The sequence below is a fragment of the Octopus bimaculoides genome, chromosome 23 (genome assembly GCF_001194135.2).
Source record: "Octopus bimaculoides isolate UCB-OBI-ISO-001 chromosome 23, ASM119413v2, whole genome shotgun sequence".
In the NCBI taxonomy this organism is placed as follows: Eukaryota; Metazoa; Mollusca; class Cephalopoda; order Octopoda; family Octopodidae; genus Octopus; species Octopus bimaculoides.
The window spans coordinates 17,889,192-17,903,619 of NC_069003.1; the positions used below are offsets into that span (position 1 = coordinate 17,889,192).

A 14,428-nucleotide genomic window follows, 5' to 3' on the forward strand; every position below is an offset into this window, starting at 1 on the left:
AGATATATATATATATATAACCAAAAATTTAGATTCAGATGAATATAGTACTTAAGTTGAGGCACCAGAATTTAGTACGGTATTATCCATACAATTTAAAAATAAGGTGATTAAAATCAAAATAAGCAACAAGGATATCATTACATCATGATTGCATTGTTTAGTTAAATGGATTTGCTTGAAACGATCGTACTGCATTACCTCTGGATATCCTTGTTGCTTATTTTGATTATATATATATATATATAAAGAAGGATAAAATTATTATTAATATAATAATAATATTAGTGGCCAGCATACAATTAAAAACTATAGAGGTAAAAATTAATTTGAATTTAAAATTATATACATAAAGTATAATGAAAGGTACTTGGAAAAAGTACCAACATGCTAGAAAAAGAAGTCAGAAAGACTCTAAACCACGTTTATCAGTCTTTTACATAGATGAAAGCAAGGAAATGAGCAAAATAAATTTAGCCTACCTTTAATGGATAAACAGATACTCCCATATCTCTGTAATGAATACTTAGCTATCACCAGTGAGATTCACCGTATTAGTAAATATACGTGAATATATATACATATGTATACATACATATACATACATACATTTGCACATATAAACACAAGGCCAATCATTCGCTCTTCTCACCATGCACTTTTCAATCAAATACTTCTTCAGTGCAATACAATGACCAGAGTGAATAAAACAAGTAAAGAAAAGCACATGGTGAGATGGGCGAATGATTGGCCTTCTGTTTATATGTATGTATGTATATGTATGCGTATATATTCATGTATTAGTACTAACATGATGAGTCTCACTGATGACAGCTAAGTATTCATTATAGAGCCTGAAATGGTTTGATATGGGATTATCTGTTTATCCATTAAAAGGAGGTTAAATTTATTTTGCACATTTCTGAGCATTCATCTGCAAAAGAGTGAAATAGGTAGTTTAGAGTCATTTTGACTTCTATTTCTAGCATGTTGGTACTTTTTTCAAGCACCCTTCATTATGATTATATATTTTTATGTATAATTATAAATCTATATTAGTTTTTAGCTCTATGGTTTTTAATTATGCAGTACAGCATGTTGTTGCAAATTTCTGGCAGAGTGAATAGTGCTGTTTTCTCAGAGACGGTGCCCAACTGACCCTACTATACTGTGTAGTCAACAAAATCAAAAACAAACAATGCGCATGCACGAAATTAAAAATATAAAATGGTAACAATATATATATACATATATACATCACACACACACACATATATATGATGTGTATATATATATTTAAGAATTTGTGTTGCAACATTCCTGATGTGAAACCAAGTGTTGAAGCAGATATATATCAGGATGGTTCTTTTCTTCTCCCCCCCCCCACCAAATAAGCACACATACTATATATTTGTTCTTCAGTTGTTTATTACTGTTCTTATTTCATCTTAGGTCCATAGTCTGGAAATGTTTTGTCACACATCTGTGACCTCTGCAATTACCCTTTCCACCCACATGTGTCCTTCTGCTCTGCTTAATTCATACTGTCCTTCTATGATCTATTTCCTTATCTGCACATGCGGCTACCTCTGTAACTATGTGTGTGTGTATATGTTTGTGCATACACACACACACAGTTACAGAGTTAGCCGCATGTGCAGATAAGGAAATACACCATAAAAAGACAGAATTAAGCAGAGCAGGAGGACACATGTGGGTGGAAAGGGTCATTGCAGAGGTCACAGATGTGTTCCACTTGTATGTATATGGGCTTGGCCACTACATTGTTTATTATCCATGCCCTTTATATTATTGTTCTCAGTAGTATTTTGAGCCTTACTCTTGATATTGTTCTTGTACCCCTCTGTGTCTGTGTGTTTTCCATGCCACTGCCACCATGGTTGATGTGGCTATTAGGGAAGTTACTGTACATGTGTTTGTTTGTATATATGGGTTTGCATACTATGTTGTTTGTATCCATGTACTTCATACAGTTTTTTTGTTTATCTGTTTATCTCTATTTCTGATATTTATAACAGGTATGTGCATGTTTGGTTTTTGTGTGTATTATATTGTTTGTACTTTTTCTTTTCTTCTGTTTTTAGTTGTCATGTTGCATGTTGTGGTGGTGGGTGTTATTGTTCCATTCACGTTTTCTGTTGAGTTGCTGTATACATGTGACAAGGCTGAACATACAGCCTTATCACACTGTCACGCTGAATCTCCTCGAGAACTATGTTAAGGGTACACATGTCTGTGGAATGCTCAGCCACTTGCACGTTAATTTCACGAGCAGACTGTTCCGTTGATTGGATCAACTGGAACCCTCGTCGTAACCGACGGAGTGCTGTATACATCCAAGAGGACCTCACAGCCCAGGTCCTGTTGTCATATTAAAATTCAGTGTGACACTCAAATTGTACACGTAAGACAACTTAATATTGTCATATATATTACATATCTCCCACAGGATGCCCCAAATCATGCAGGTAAGTTTGAAGACTGCCTAGCAAAGATAGAAGTTCTCACCAAACTGGAACAACACATCAGTGTATTCCTTTTGGGTGACTTAAACTTCCCCGATATGGGATGGCCTGGGGGCCAAATGCTCCTAGGAATGACACCACCAGCAAGCACAGGGGGAGTCTCTGCTCCACCTTACCAATGCTTCTTTCATGGATCAAATTGTGCTACAACCAACCAGGGCAAATAATATACTGGATCTCTGCTTCACAAACAATATGGACATTATCCATAATGTTAAAGTTAGACTGACGCTGGTTTCAGATCACAACATAATAGAGTTGTCTATGTATGGACCAAAAGACCCTGCAGATGCACAGCCTATACAAAGCCACCAAAATCTCTCCAAACTGAATTTTCATAAAGCAAAATGGAAGTTGATTGAGAAAGAGATCCTCAAACAGGATTGGCCTAAATGTCTCTCCACACCAGGCATTGACATGAAACACAAACATTTCATGTTCATAATGCAAGCCATATGTGACAAATCTGTCCCAGAGCACAGGACCAACATACACAAAATCAGGAAGATTCTTATGAGACAATGGACAAAGATTGCGAACTGCTTTAACGAGCACCCTAAAAGTGGTGAGAAGCCTTGCCTGGAGACAGCACTGCTGGAGATTGAAAATAGTCTGCATCAATCTCACAAAAAGGAGAGAGCAGATAAGGAAGCTTGGGTTACAGAAAATATCAAGTCAAACCCTAAAGCTTTCTTTAAGATTACCAAAGAAACAGCTTCAGTATGCCACAAGATAGGACCCCATTTCTAAAAGGATAGTTCCCTTACAGGAAACCCAATGAGGATAAGTGAAATACTGAACGAACACTACACCACTGGGGACACAAGCAAGTGAAAAAACCAGCAGAATTCTTTGCCACTTTATCTGTGACCAAATGGCAAAAAAATTCATTGATTACATCGACATTCAAGATATAACACTAGAAATAGATGAGCTTGACACAAATTCATCTGCTGGCTCTGATGGAAATCAAAACAATCCAATGAAGCTACACAAGGAAAATTATCTCAATGCAATTTATCAGCTACTGGGAAAGACTAAAAGACTTAAAACTCTTCTCCCTAGAACAAAGGTGAGAAAGATATGCAGTGATATACAACTGGAAAATCCTGGAAGGCCTTGTACCAAACGTTGCACAGGACCAGAGAGTGCAACAGCTTGGGCTTCAAAGGCCCACAGCGCTTCAGCGCTGTGGGCCTTTGAAGCCCAAGCTGTATCCTTTCGAAGTGCCTGAGAGACCTGCATAGTGCAGATGTAGGTGTCTTCAAAACACAACTTGATCTCCTCCTGTCGAGGGCTCCTCATGAGCTTATTTCACAGCAGGAAACACAGATGAGAGCAGCAGCATCAAACTCCCTCATTTACCAAATGCTACATAACAGAGGAGGTTTCAAATAGTGGTGTAGCACAGTCAACAGTGGTACACAGCATGCCTGCAGCTTTGAAGCTGAAATAATTTAAAGATTTATATCATATATGTAGATAGATAGATAGATAAATAAATAAATGGAGTTAAACGCAGGTGTTATTCAAATCTTTATATTTCCAACATATGTTTCGAATAAAACATTGGTATTATTCAAGAAGGTATAAAATGATGTAAAACAATGCAGTCTTCTCATCAGGGGGGAAAAAAAGAGAAAAAACGCATCGATAAGACATTTTAACCAAAATGTGGTCACTGCATATATGATGAAGGGAATGCTGGTAAGTTAATTTACTAAGCCCTTAGACATATCAATAAATGCAACAATACTGGGCTTAGTAAATTAATTTGGTCTTTAAAGGAACATAAACAATTTGATTTCAAATGAAATATTCTATCTAGGTCCTTTCCTTATGATAAAGGTAAATCTTTTTGTTCGCTCTGTAATGATGAACTGTATTTCATCCTGTTCTCAGAAAATCCTCTTGTAAACATGTTGAAAGAATGGGTTTATCATTGCAACATTGACAAAAACATACCTTTAGTTCCTATAAGTAATTTCTACCAATCTATAAAATTCGACCTTTAACTGTCTTCTTACATTTCACTACCATTAAATATATCTATTTCCATGCCTTTAATCTTTATTCCTATTTACTTATTGCACTATATTTCTCCACTCATAGTTTTCTGCTAATTTCTTTCTTCCTCCTCCTCTTTCTATAAATTGCCTTTGACGTTATATCTGTTAATGGTTTTTTTAAAAAATCCCTTCATCATATATGCAGGAATCACATTCGGTTAAAATATCTTATTGATGTGTTTTGTTTCTCTTTTTTTTTTCCTGATGAGAAAATTGCATTATTTTACATCATTTTATTTCTTCTTGAATAATACCAATGTTTTCTTTAAAACATATGTTGGAAGTATAAAGATTTGAGTAACACCTGCATTTAACTCCATTTATTTATTTATCTATGTTATACAAAAACATTTCACTAAACCCTAGAATTTCTACCTTTATGAGTAGGTTGTTACATCCTTGGTACTTATGTGAATTTTTGCTACCCTGGTAACTATTTATTATTTTTTTCTGTTATTTGTACACATCGAAAAAATACACATACATTTATATGTGTATATATGTGTGTGTGTGTGTGTGTGTGTAATTCTGAACAAACAGTAAAAGGTTGTCATTATAGTACTCAGAGTTTCAAATGTCGGAATGACGAGCTACAATACATTCCTGTCGGCTATTAATGGCAACAGATGCTATAAAAAAATGTTGAATAAAAGGGAAGTTACTCTAATAGGTAGAAAAACGATAAAAAATACACGCAACTCTATTCTCACAATACATAGACAAACCTTCTGCGTTCATAACGTCTACATACATACACATTCACACAAATATGAAACTCCAAGTGCTATAATGACAACCTTTTACTGTTTGTTCTAAATTATAACATATAAATAAGCCTCTATTTATGTAATATTGAGGTCTCATTAAGAAAAATGAGAAAATATATTGTGGATACTTATTTTATTTGTATCACAATATGAACATAGCAAATAGTTTAATACAAATAAAATTTAAATGAGCATACATTAATGTAAAATAAAATACAATATGTATAAGAGGTACCTACACATGTAAACAGTGCTTCGGAATATTCGAACCATGTCAAGAGTTTTAGATGTAAAAAATAGCAACAAAAATAGACAAAGGAAATAACCTGTTGTTCCTAATTATAGTAATTATTTGGAATAAGTAGCATTTCTCCTTTTTTTAGAATAAATAACCACCTTATATTTTCATTTATTTTGCACAAATTCCCAAATTTCATTAAGAAGTAAGTGTAATATAATTTTTTTTATCAATCTAATAGTTTTTCTGCATAATTGAACGTATCTGTTAGTGTATTGCAATGCTACTAATTGCATTAATCTTTCTTTAGAATAATTATTGAAAATTTTCTTCATAACTGAACAATAATGCAGTACTTTAAAATTTTATTTTACATGTATACCCTCTACCATTAATTGATCTTAACAAATAAAGATATACAAATATTTGTGAGAGAACCTGTAATTTAATTCCTGCCCTAAGTATACAATATAGCTTATTCTTTTTTATCCATAACTTTAAAAATATTAAAATCTGCACATAAACTTTTTATCATATATCCCTAATCACTAATTGATTTAACTATAATCTTATTTCGTTATTTTTAACCCCAGCAAATTCATTTCTCTCTATATTATCAATTTTTTATTTTCTTTCACATCCCTCCCTATTTCTTATCTTTCCTCTTTAATTCAATCTTTTTACTTAGCGTTTTCACAATATATCTTACCCTTATATTATGTCTCTCACAACCCTTGAACATCTATATATTCTCTTAAATGGTTGTATAATGTTCATCTAAATGCATGACCATTTTTTTAAAATCCCTAATAAGTTTTTAGAAAGTTTTGATTTGCTAATACCTCCCACTATTACTCCATTGACAATCCCTCTTACTTTTCTAACAAACTAATGTTTACATTGTGTACATACTCGACATATGATTACATAGTCCTCATGCATCTTATCTAGGAAGCTCTTTACTACCAACTTGTATTCATGAGAGAAAAATATGTAAGCATTAACCTTTTGAATGAGATGGCCCTGAAGATATCTGGACACTTTGTTGTTATTTTTCATATCTAAAACTCTTAACATGGTTCGAATATTCTAAAGAACTGTATAGGCACCTCTTATACATATTGTATTTTATTTTACATTAATACATGTTCATTTAAATTTTATTTGTATTAAACTATTTGCTATGTTCAAATAAAATTAGAATCCACAATATTTTTTTCTCCTTTTTCTTATAGTAATAATTATAATGTGTGTATATATATATATATATATATATATATATATATATATATATATATATATATATAAAGAGAGAGAGAGAGAGTATATAAATCACAGTATGTGTGTGTATAATGACTAATGCATACATTTCCACAATTTTTAACCGATTTTCTCCAAACTTTACACACACATTACTTATGTCCCAAGGATGGTCATGCACTATAACATTTTGCCCAGAGCTCCCATGTAAATGGACATAAATGGACACAGTTTCTTGTATGTAGGCTCTTCCATACTTTTTTAATCTCTGTTCCCAATGCATTCACAGACGACTGAACCAAATCAAATCAAATTTTAGATTGTAATACTATGAGACCCTGTGAGTGTCAGCATGTAATTATTTTGGATTAAAATAATGCAACATTGGCACTGGTTCCGTATTACATCTCAAAACTCAAAGAATAAAAGTGAAACCTTCAACAAAGTAACAGTTATGAATAGTTTCACTTCCAAATTGTTTCACTTTTATTCTTTCACTTTTAATAGTTTCACTATGTATATATATCCATGTATTTGTGTGTGTATGTATATATATATATATATATATATCATTGTATATGTATGTGCGTGTATACATATATATATATATGTGTATATATACATGTATATGTGTGTATATGTATGTGTGTGTATACAAATATATATGTGTGTATATGTATGTATGTATGTATATATATATATGTGTGTGTGTGTATATATATGCGTGTATATATATATATATATATATGTATGTATATAATGTACTGATCTGTGATGGAATATTCAACAAAAAAAGTACTCCGTTTGGTGAGAGATAAATATTATTATTTAAAGTCACAATACATGTATTAAAGTGCTACTAATAGTTTCATATGTTGAGAGAACTCAAACATATTCTTCAGGTGCCAACCACATATCATAATGAGCTAAAATATGGAATAAATAGAAGAAGCACGATGAAACTGAGAAGGCAACATATAGTAAACAACAGAAAATGAAACTAAAGTGTCAAAAGGTAAAAAGTACTATCCTCCTGAGGCCTTAAATGATAAGGCTGGAAAGATATCAAGTCAGTCAGGAATAGGTGGAATTTTCCAATTCTTCAGAATATATTTATACATATGCATGCAACCACTGAAAATTTCTGACCTGGAGTTCAATAGAGAGTTAGGGATGTTAGATCTGAACAGGATCTGTGCTCTTTCAACTAAACATATATATGTATAATAGTAGCTAAGCCTAGTTTCACCTGGTCGGTTTGGATGATGTGGCTGTAAAACCTGCACTGTGTAAGCATTCAACTTGTTTGGGCACGTTTACATTAAAAAACAATTTTAGAATGCCTTTTTTCCGTCAAAACGCTAAAAATAACTGATTCGACCAAATCAAAAAACTAAACCCAAATACTGAGTGAACAAAGATGAACCATCCCACTTCCATTGCACACGCACACACAAACACACACGTTCACATCACCCCCCCTTTACATACACACACATATATTCACACAGAGTTGAAACGCTGTTTGATTTATTTTTTCAGTGTACAATTTTCATCATTCCACTACCAAGTATGACACCACCCCTTCCTTCCTTATTTATCTATCATCCCTTCCTTTCTCATTCATAAACACAAGAGTATTATTATAGTAGATTATCTCGGTAACCATGGGAGCTATGAAAAAAATACAAAGACCAGCAACACCACTGGATCATTCTACACATCTGTGTAAATTTTCATGCAATTCCACCCAGCCATTTGACCGTGAATCCCAAGACAAGAAAGAATCGCTGTATAGGGAATCTGTACACCCCTGTGATTGGCTAAGTGAACTATACTAGTTAGTGTAAATGAGCATGTGCAGAACAGTCTGAGAAGAGTGTCATATGCACAAGTGTACAGGTCATAGGGATTATTGAATAGAGATATCATGGAGTGCTTGTTGAAGATACACAGTTGAAGAGTAATAAGAGAACATCTGGAACGTTTGATATTATAATGGTTTAGATATAATGATGATGACAAGAAGTCATACGTCATATCAATCCATGAGGGCCTCACATCACAGGTCCTACTGTCATACTCAAATTCAGTATGTGACACTCCAGTTGTATACATAAGACAACACAATATAGTCATATGCAATACATATTGCCTACCAAATGCTCCAAACCACGCAGGCAAGTTTGAAGATTGCCTCACAAAAATATAAGAAACTCTCGTGAAATTGGAACATCACGTGAGTATGTTTCTTATGGGTGATTTCAACTTCCCCAGTGTCAAATGGCCTGAAGGCTTCGTGCTCTCAGGAATGACTCATTGCAAACAAGTACAGGCCGAGTCCATGCTCAACCTCACCAATGCCCTATTCATGGAGCAAATTGTGCTCTGACCAACCAGGGTGAATAACATTGGATCTCTGCTTCACAAACAATATGGACATTGTTCATGATGTGAAAGTGACACTGACATTAATTTCGGATCATAACATAATAGAGCTGTCTATGTATGGACCAAAAGTAGCCAGAGACATACAGCCTAAAGGAAGCACCCAAAATCTCTCCAATTTGAACTTCCACAAAGCAAACTGGAAATCGATCCAAAAAGAGATTTTCAGACAGGATTGGCCGAAATGTCTCTCCACACCAGACATTGGCATGAAACTAGAATGTTTCATGTCTGTTATACAAACCATATGCCAGAAATATGTCCCAGAATACAAGGCCAACACAAAAAAGAACATGATCCCAAGGGAGAGTAAGCTCCTCATGAGACAACAGACAAAAGTTGCAAATCGCTTCATCCAACATCTCAAAAGTAGTGAAAGGTCTCGCCTAAAAACAACACTGATGGAGATTGAAAAAAGGCCGGAATAATCCTATGTGAAGGAGAGAGCAAACAAAGAAGCCTGGGTTATAGAAAACATCAAATCAAACCCAAAGGCCTTCTTTCATTATGCCAAAGAAACAGCCTTGGTACACTGCAAAATAAAACCCCTCTTCCAGAAGGATGACTCCCTCACAGATAAAACAATCAAGGTCAGTGAGGTACTGAATGACCAGTTCGAAAGTGTTTTTACCACCCTGTTGGAACACAGACAAGTGAATGAACCAGTGGATTTCTTCGCTGCCTCACCTATATCCAATGAGGCGGTTATGATGGATTACATTGACATTGGGGAAGAAGATATAAAACTAGCCATAGATGAGGTGGATGCAGGCTCAACTGCTGGCTCTGATGGTTTCCCAGCAATCCTCCTCAAATCATTTAAATATGCCCTGGCAAAACCACTACAGGTTCTCTTCCAGAGCTTTCTTGCAAATGGCAAGCTGCCAAGCAAACTGAAGGAGGGAATAATATGTCCAATCCATAAAGGAGGAAGCAGAGCAGATGCCAAAAATTATAGGCCTATCTCTGATTTTACACATCAGCAAAGTCATAGAACAAATAGAGGAAAACTAATCGCATTCCTTGAAGAAAACGACTTACTGAGTGATACTCAGCATGGTTTTCGACCCAATAGGAGCTGCATCACCCAGCTTCTACAGCACTATGACTGAGTGTTGGGGCAAATGTGGTATACCTTGACTTTGCAAAAACTTTTGATAAAGTTGATCATAGTATGATATGCCACAAACTGCATAATCTTGGCATAGCTGGAAAACTTGGAGAGTGGTTCCATGACTTTCTAAAAGATAGAAGTCAGGCAGTGGTGGCCAATGGAGCCACCTCAAAGAAAACACAAATAGTGAGTAGTGTTCCACAGGACAGTGTCTTTGGACCACTGCTTTTCATAGTAGCCCTCTCAGATATGCCCTCAGCAGCCCAGATAGCTACCCTTGCTAGCTATGCAGACAATACGAAAATCTCACAGAAAATACAAAACCCTAACGATGTTGTACACCTGCAACTCAATTTACAGTTGGGCTGAGGACAATAATATGCAGTTTAATGCTGGAAAGTTCCAAGCCCTGTGCTACCAGCACCCAAAACTGTAAAACTTACAGGATATACTGGCACATGGGGTATTACAATCCCAGAACCTAAATCCGTGCGGGACCTGGCTATCAACATGAGTGACAATACCTCTTTCCAAGTGCACATTACCAAGATGGTGACAAAATGCAGATGGCTGGCTTGCTGGATCCTGAGAACCTTCAGAACCAGAGAGAAGGAAGCCATGATGGTCCTCTGGAGGACATTTTCCTCAGCCACCTGGATTATTGCTCCCAGCTATGGTCACCCAACAGTGTAAAATCAACAGCAGACTTTGAAGCAATCTAGTGAAGCTTTACAAAAAAGATCGTCTCATTGCAACAGCTCAGCTACTGGGAAAGGCTGAAACAGCTAAGACTCTACTCCCTGGAGAGAAGGCGGGACAGATATGCAGTAATATACATCTGGAAGATCCTGGAAGGGATTGTGACAAATTTTGGCATTGAAAGCTACACAAATGCCAGGACAGGTCAACTCTGCACAGTGCCAAAGATCCCAGCAATGCCATCGTGCTTCAGGACCAGTTACTGTAAAACCCAGGTTTCACGGGCTCACAGCTTTTTAATATTCTCCCAAAGAGCCTGAGGTACCTACACAAAGTGGATGTAGGTGTTTTCAAATTAAAACTGGATCTCTTCCTGTCGAGAGTCCTAGATGAACCTACCTCGCAGCAGGAGGTGCAAATGAGGTCAGCGAAATCAAATTCCCTTGTTCACCAAATGCCACAGATCTTGTGTGATAGTGCAGAGTTTTACTGAAACACATATGGCCTTCCATTGCATACACTGTTTATCCAGGGCTTAACAATTATTTCCAGAACCTCAATGTAGGCAGCAGAGTTAACTCTAAGGGCTTGTGGAAAGAAGTGAGGAGGCATCACATGTCCTTCATTGCTGACAACCCTTAAAACGATGACAGTTGCAGGAAATTTTGTATGGAACTTCAGAAGGGTCTGCACATAACCATCTGTCACTTCTATTAAATTTTTTCATCTTGATCAAAGTTTTTCTTGTTTGAGAAAAACCAAACCAAATCTTCTGATGCAGTTATTTTCTTTTGCATTTTGTGACAAATTTACCTTTTCTCATCATATAAGACTTCTATCTGATGTCTTTGTGGACAACATTTCTGACTGTTCCTTCTGACACACGGAGATCTTTTGCAATTGACCTCATGGACTTTCTGGGATTGTAACCAATGGTCTGTTGAACTTGCTGGATAAATTCAGGTGTTCCAATGATTTCAGAGCATTTAGAATGCTTTTTCTGCTTTGATACTGGTAATATGTTTCCATCTTTAGTTTCTAGCTCCTTACAAACTTTTAAAACTCAAGATATTTCTAAATCATTATGCTCAGCCTTTATAACCACAATAAGAGCATGCCTCTTCATTTTTTGAGTAAGCTGAAGGTCTGCCATTATTATTTTCTGAAAGAAAGATTATACAGAGTTAGCAAAAAATGCACCATTGACCCCAAAAAGGTATGTCGTCAAATACCTTATACACCCTGTATATTATATATTGTATATAATATATATATACTTATATATATATATAATAATATATACACAATTATATATATATATATATATATATATATATATGATAATCAAGATAGAGGAAGAAAAGTAAAGTAAAGGCTGAGGAAAGGGTAGATTGGTAGATAGAGTTTTATTTTCAATTTGGTGTAAAATGGTTTTCATATTCTTTCTCAAGTATGTGTAAGTTTTATAAGAATAACAGTTGTAAAAATCTCAATGCTATAAATATATATCCGATCATTTATAGAGATATGTGTCTTGTTATTACCATTGGCGCCACATTCAGAAACAACAGTAACATCCATCATCATTATTATTAAAAAAATAATAATAATAATTAAGTGGTAAAATGCCCACGAAGAAGCTTTCTTGACAGACACCAAAACATCTAACATACATTGATGTCACCTTATATGGTATGTGAATATTGTTAGGCAGCAACTTGGCATTCATTTGCATTATTTCTCCTTAATCATCTTAGCTGGGCACAGCATCTGTGTGAACTAACCATGTAATGTTCATAGTTTGTTTCATTTGAAGGGGTGTTCATGCATATTATCTCTGTTTCTCTTTCCAATCTTTTTGACAAAATGTAGTTCCTCTGCTCCTCTTTCAAACATTTAATTTTGGAAAGAACTTTTTGATGAAGTGTAGCTTCATTGCTTTTCGGAACATTGGGTCATATCTTGAACATTTGTAAAAGGGAAAGATTTTGAACTTACCTTCACTGCATTTTTCTAGATGCTTGCTCAGTGGAATCTTGTTTGTGCAATTCTTCTTGTTGGATGTGTCTGTGGATTCTTGCATGTTTGTTTCACCAATATAATTTTCCTTGCAACTGGGGCAAGCAATGCAGTATATGAAATTTTGTGTCTTGCAGTTCATATCTGCATTTACAGGAGTCCGCTCTTGAATATTATGTGGGAACCACTTTCTAAATATTTGAAGTTGTTGTTGTTGTTGCATGTTCCACATCTGCTATCTCCACATTCTTTTACAGACAATTCTGATTCATTCTCTGATGTGAATTTTGCTCTTGTGAGGTGTTTTTGAGATTTTTTGACTGGCGTCTACTGTTTCGTAAGCGGTTTTCGTCAATGAGATTTTTCATTTTGGGGCTTTGTAAAAAGTATTGGTAGGTTTGATTTTATGGTGTGAAAATTGTTAGCTACTCCAGGATTGTGTGTATTGATAAATGGAATCATGTGTTCATGATTTTTTTCCTTTGGTATCATTAGTTGTGATATGTTCAGCTTCATCACCTTTTTAATTCCATTGTTTATTAATTTTAAGGGGTATGTCTGTTTTGTTAGGAAGCCTTTGAGCTCATTGTGTCAGATTTGGTGTATTTTGGGATCAATCACTATAGTAGATACGTCTTACCATACTGTGTATATGATTAATTTTCAGAAACATTAATTTCAATGTCAGCTTTGTGAGGTGATGTGATTTTCTCTATACATATTTTTGTTATATTTATCTTTCCAAATTGTTTGCCACTTTTAATAATTTTAATAATAAATTTGTGAAATGTTTTAATAAAGCTGATTGATTTAATCATTGTCATTTCAGACTCTTGGATACTCTGTAATGACACAAATGTGCAACAAGTTCCTATGAAGGAGGTGTTCAAGTCCCAAGTGTACATCTTAATCTTCTCCCTACTAAATCCTTCACAGGAGCTACCAAATGACATTATCACTTCCACCTCCACCACTGCCATCCCTGATCTTGCAAAAACCTATATAGAAACTACAGACAGCAGCAGGTCAACAACAAGGGACTCTTTCACTCATATACCGACTACCTCGGAGAAGAATACTGACCCCTTCGACCTGTCTCCTCCTCCTCCTCCTCCTCCTCCTCCCAAGACTGCAGTAAAGTCCTTCCCAACCAAAACGGTGGCCACTCAGCAACGCAAGATTCCATGTTTGTTATATTTTGAAAGCCCCTATTACACAAGAAGCAAAAGCCGACGCAAGCGAAGAGTCTGTGTTTCTCAGACACTGTG

At 35.2% G+C, this 14,428-nt stretch overlaps 1 protein-coding gene across 1 annotated transcript in view; it reads left to right on the forward strand.

The window, feature by feature from the left end:
* The window catches only part of LOC106870769 (ubiquitin carboxyl-terminal hydrolase 44-like), a 79,470-nt gene that overhangs the window by 64,148 nt on the left and 894 nt on the right, over positions 1-14,428 (forward strand). The window contains exon 13 of the mRNA XM_052976154.1: positions 13,990-14,425. Coding sequence (XP_052832114.1) covers positions 13,990-14,425 — 436 coding nt within the window. The remainder of the gene's footprint in view (positions 1-13,989; positions 14,426-14,428) is intronic.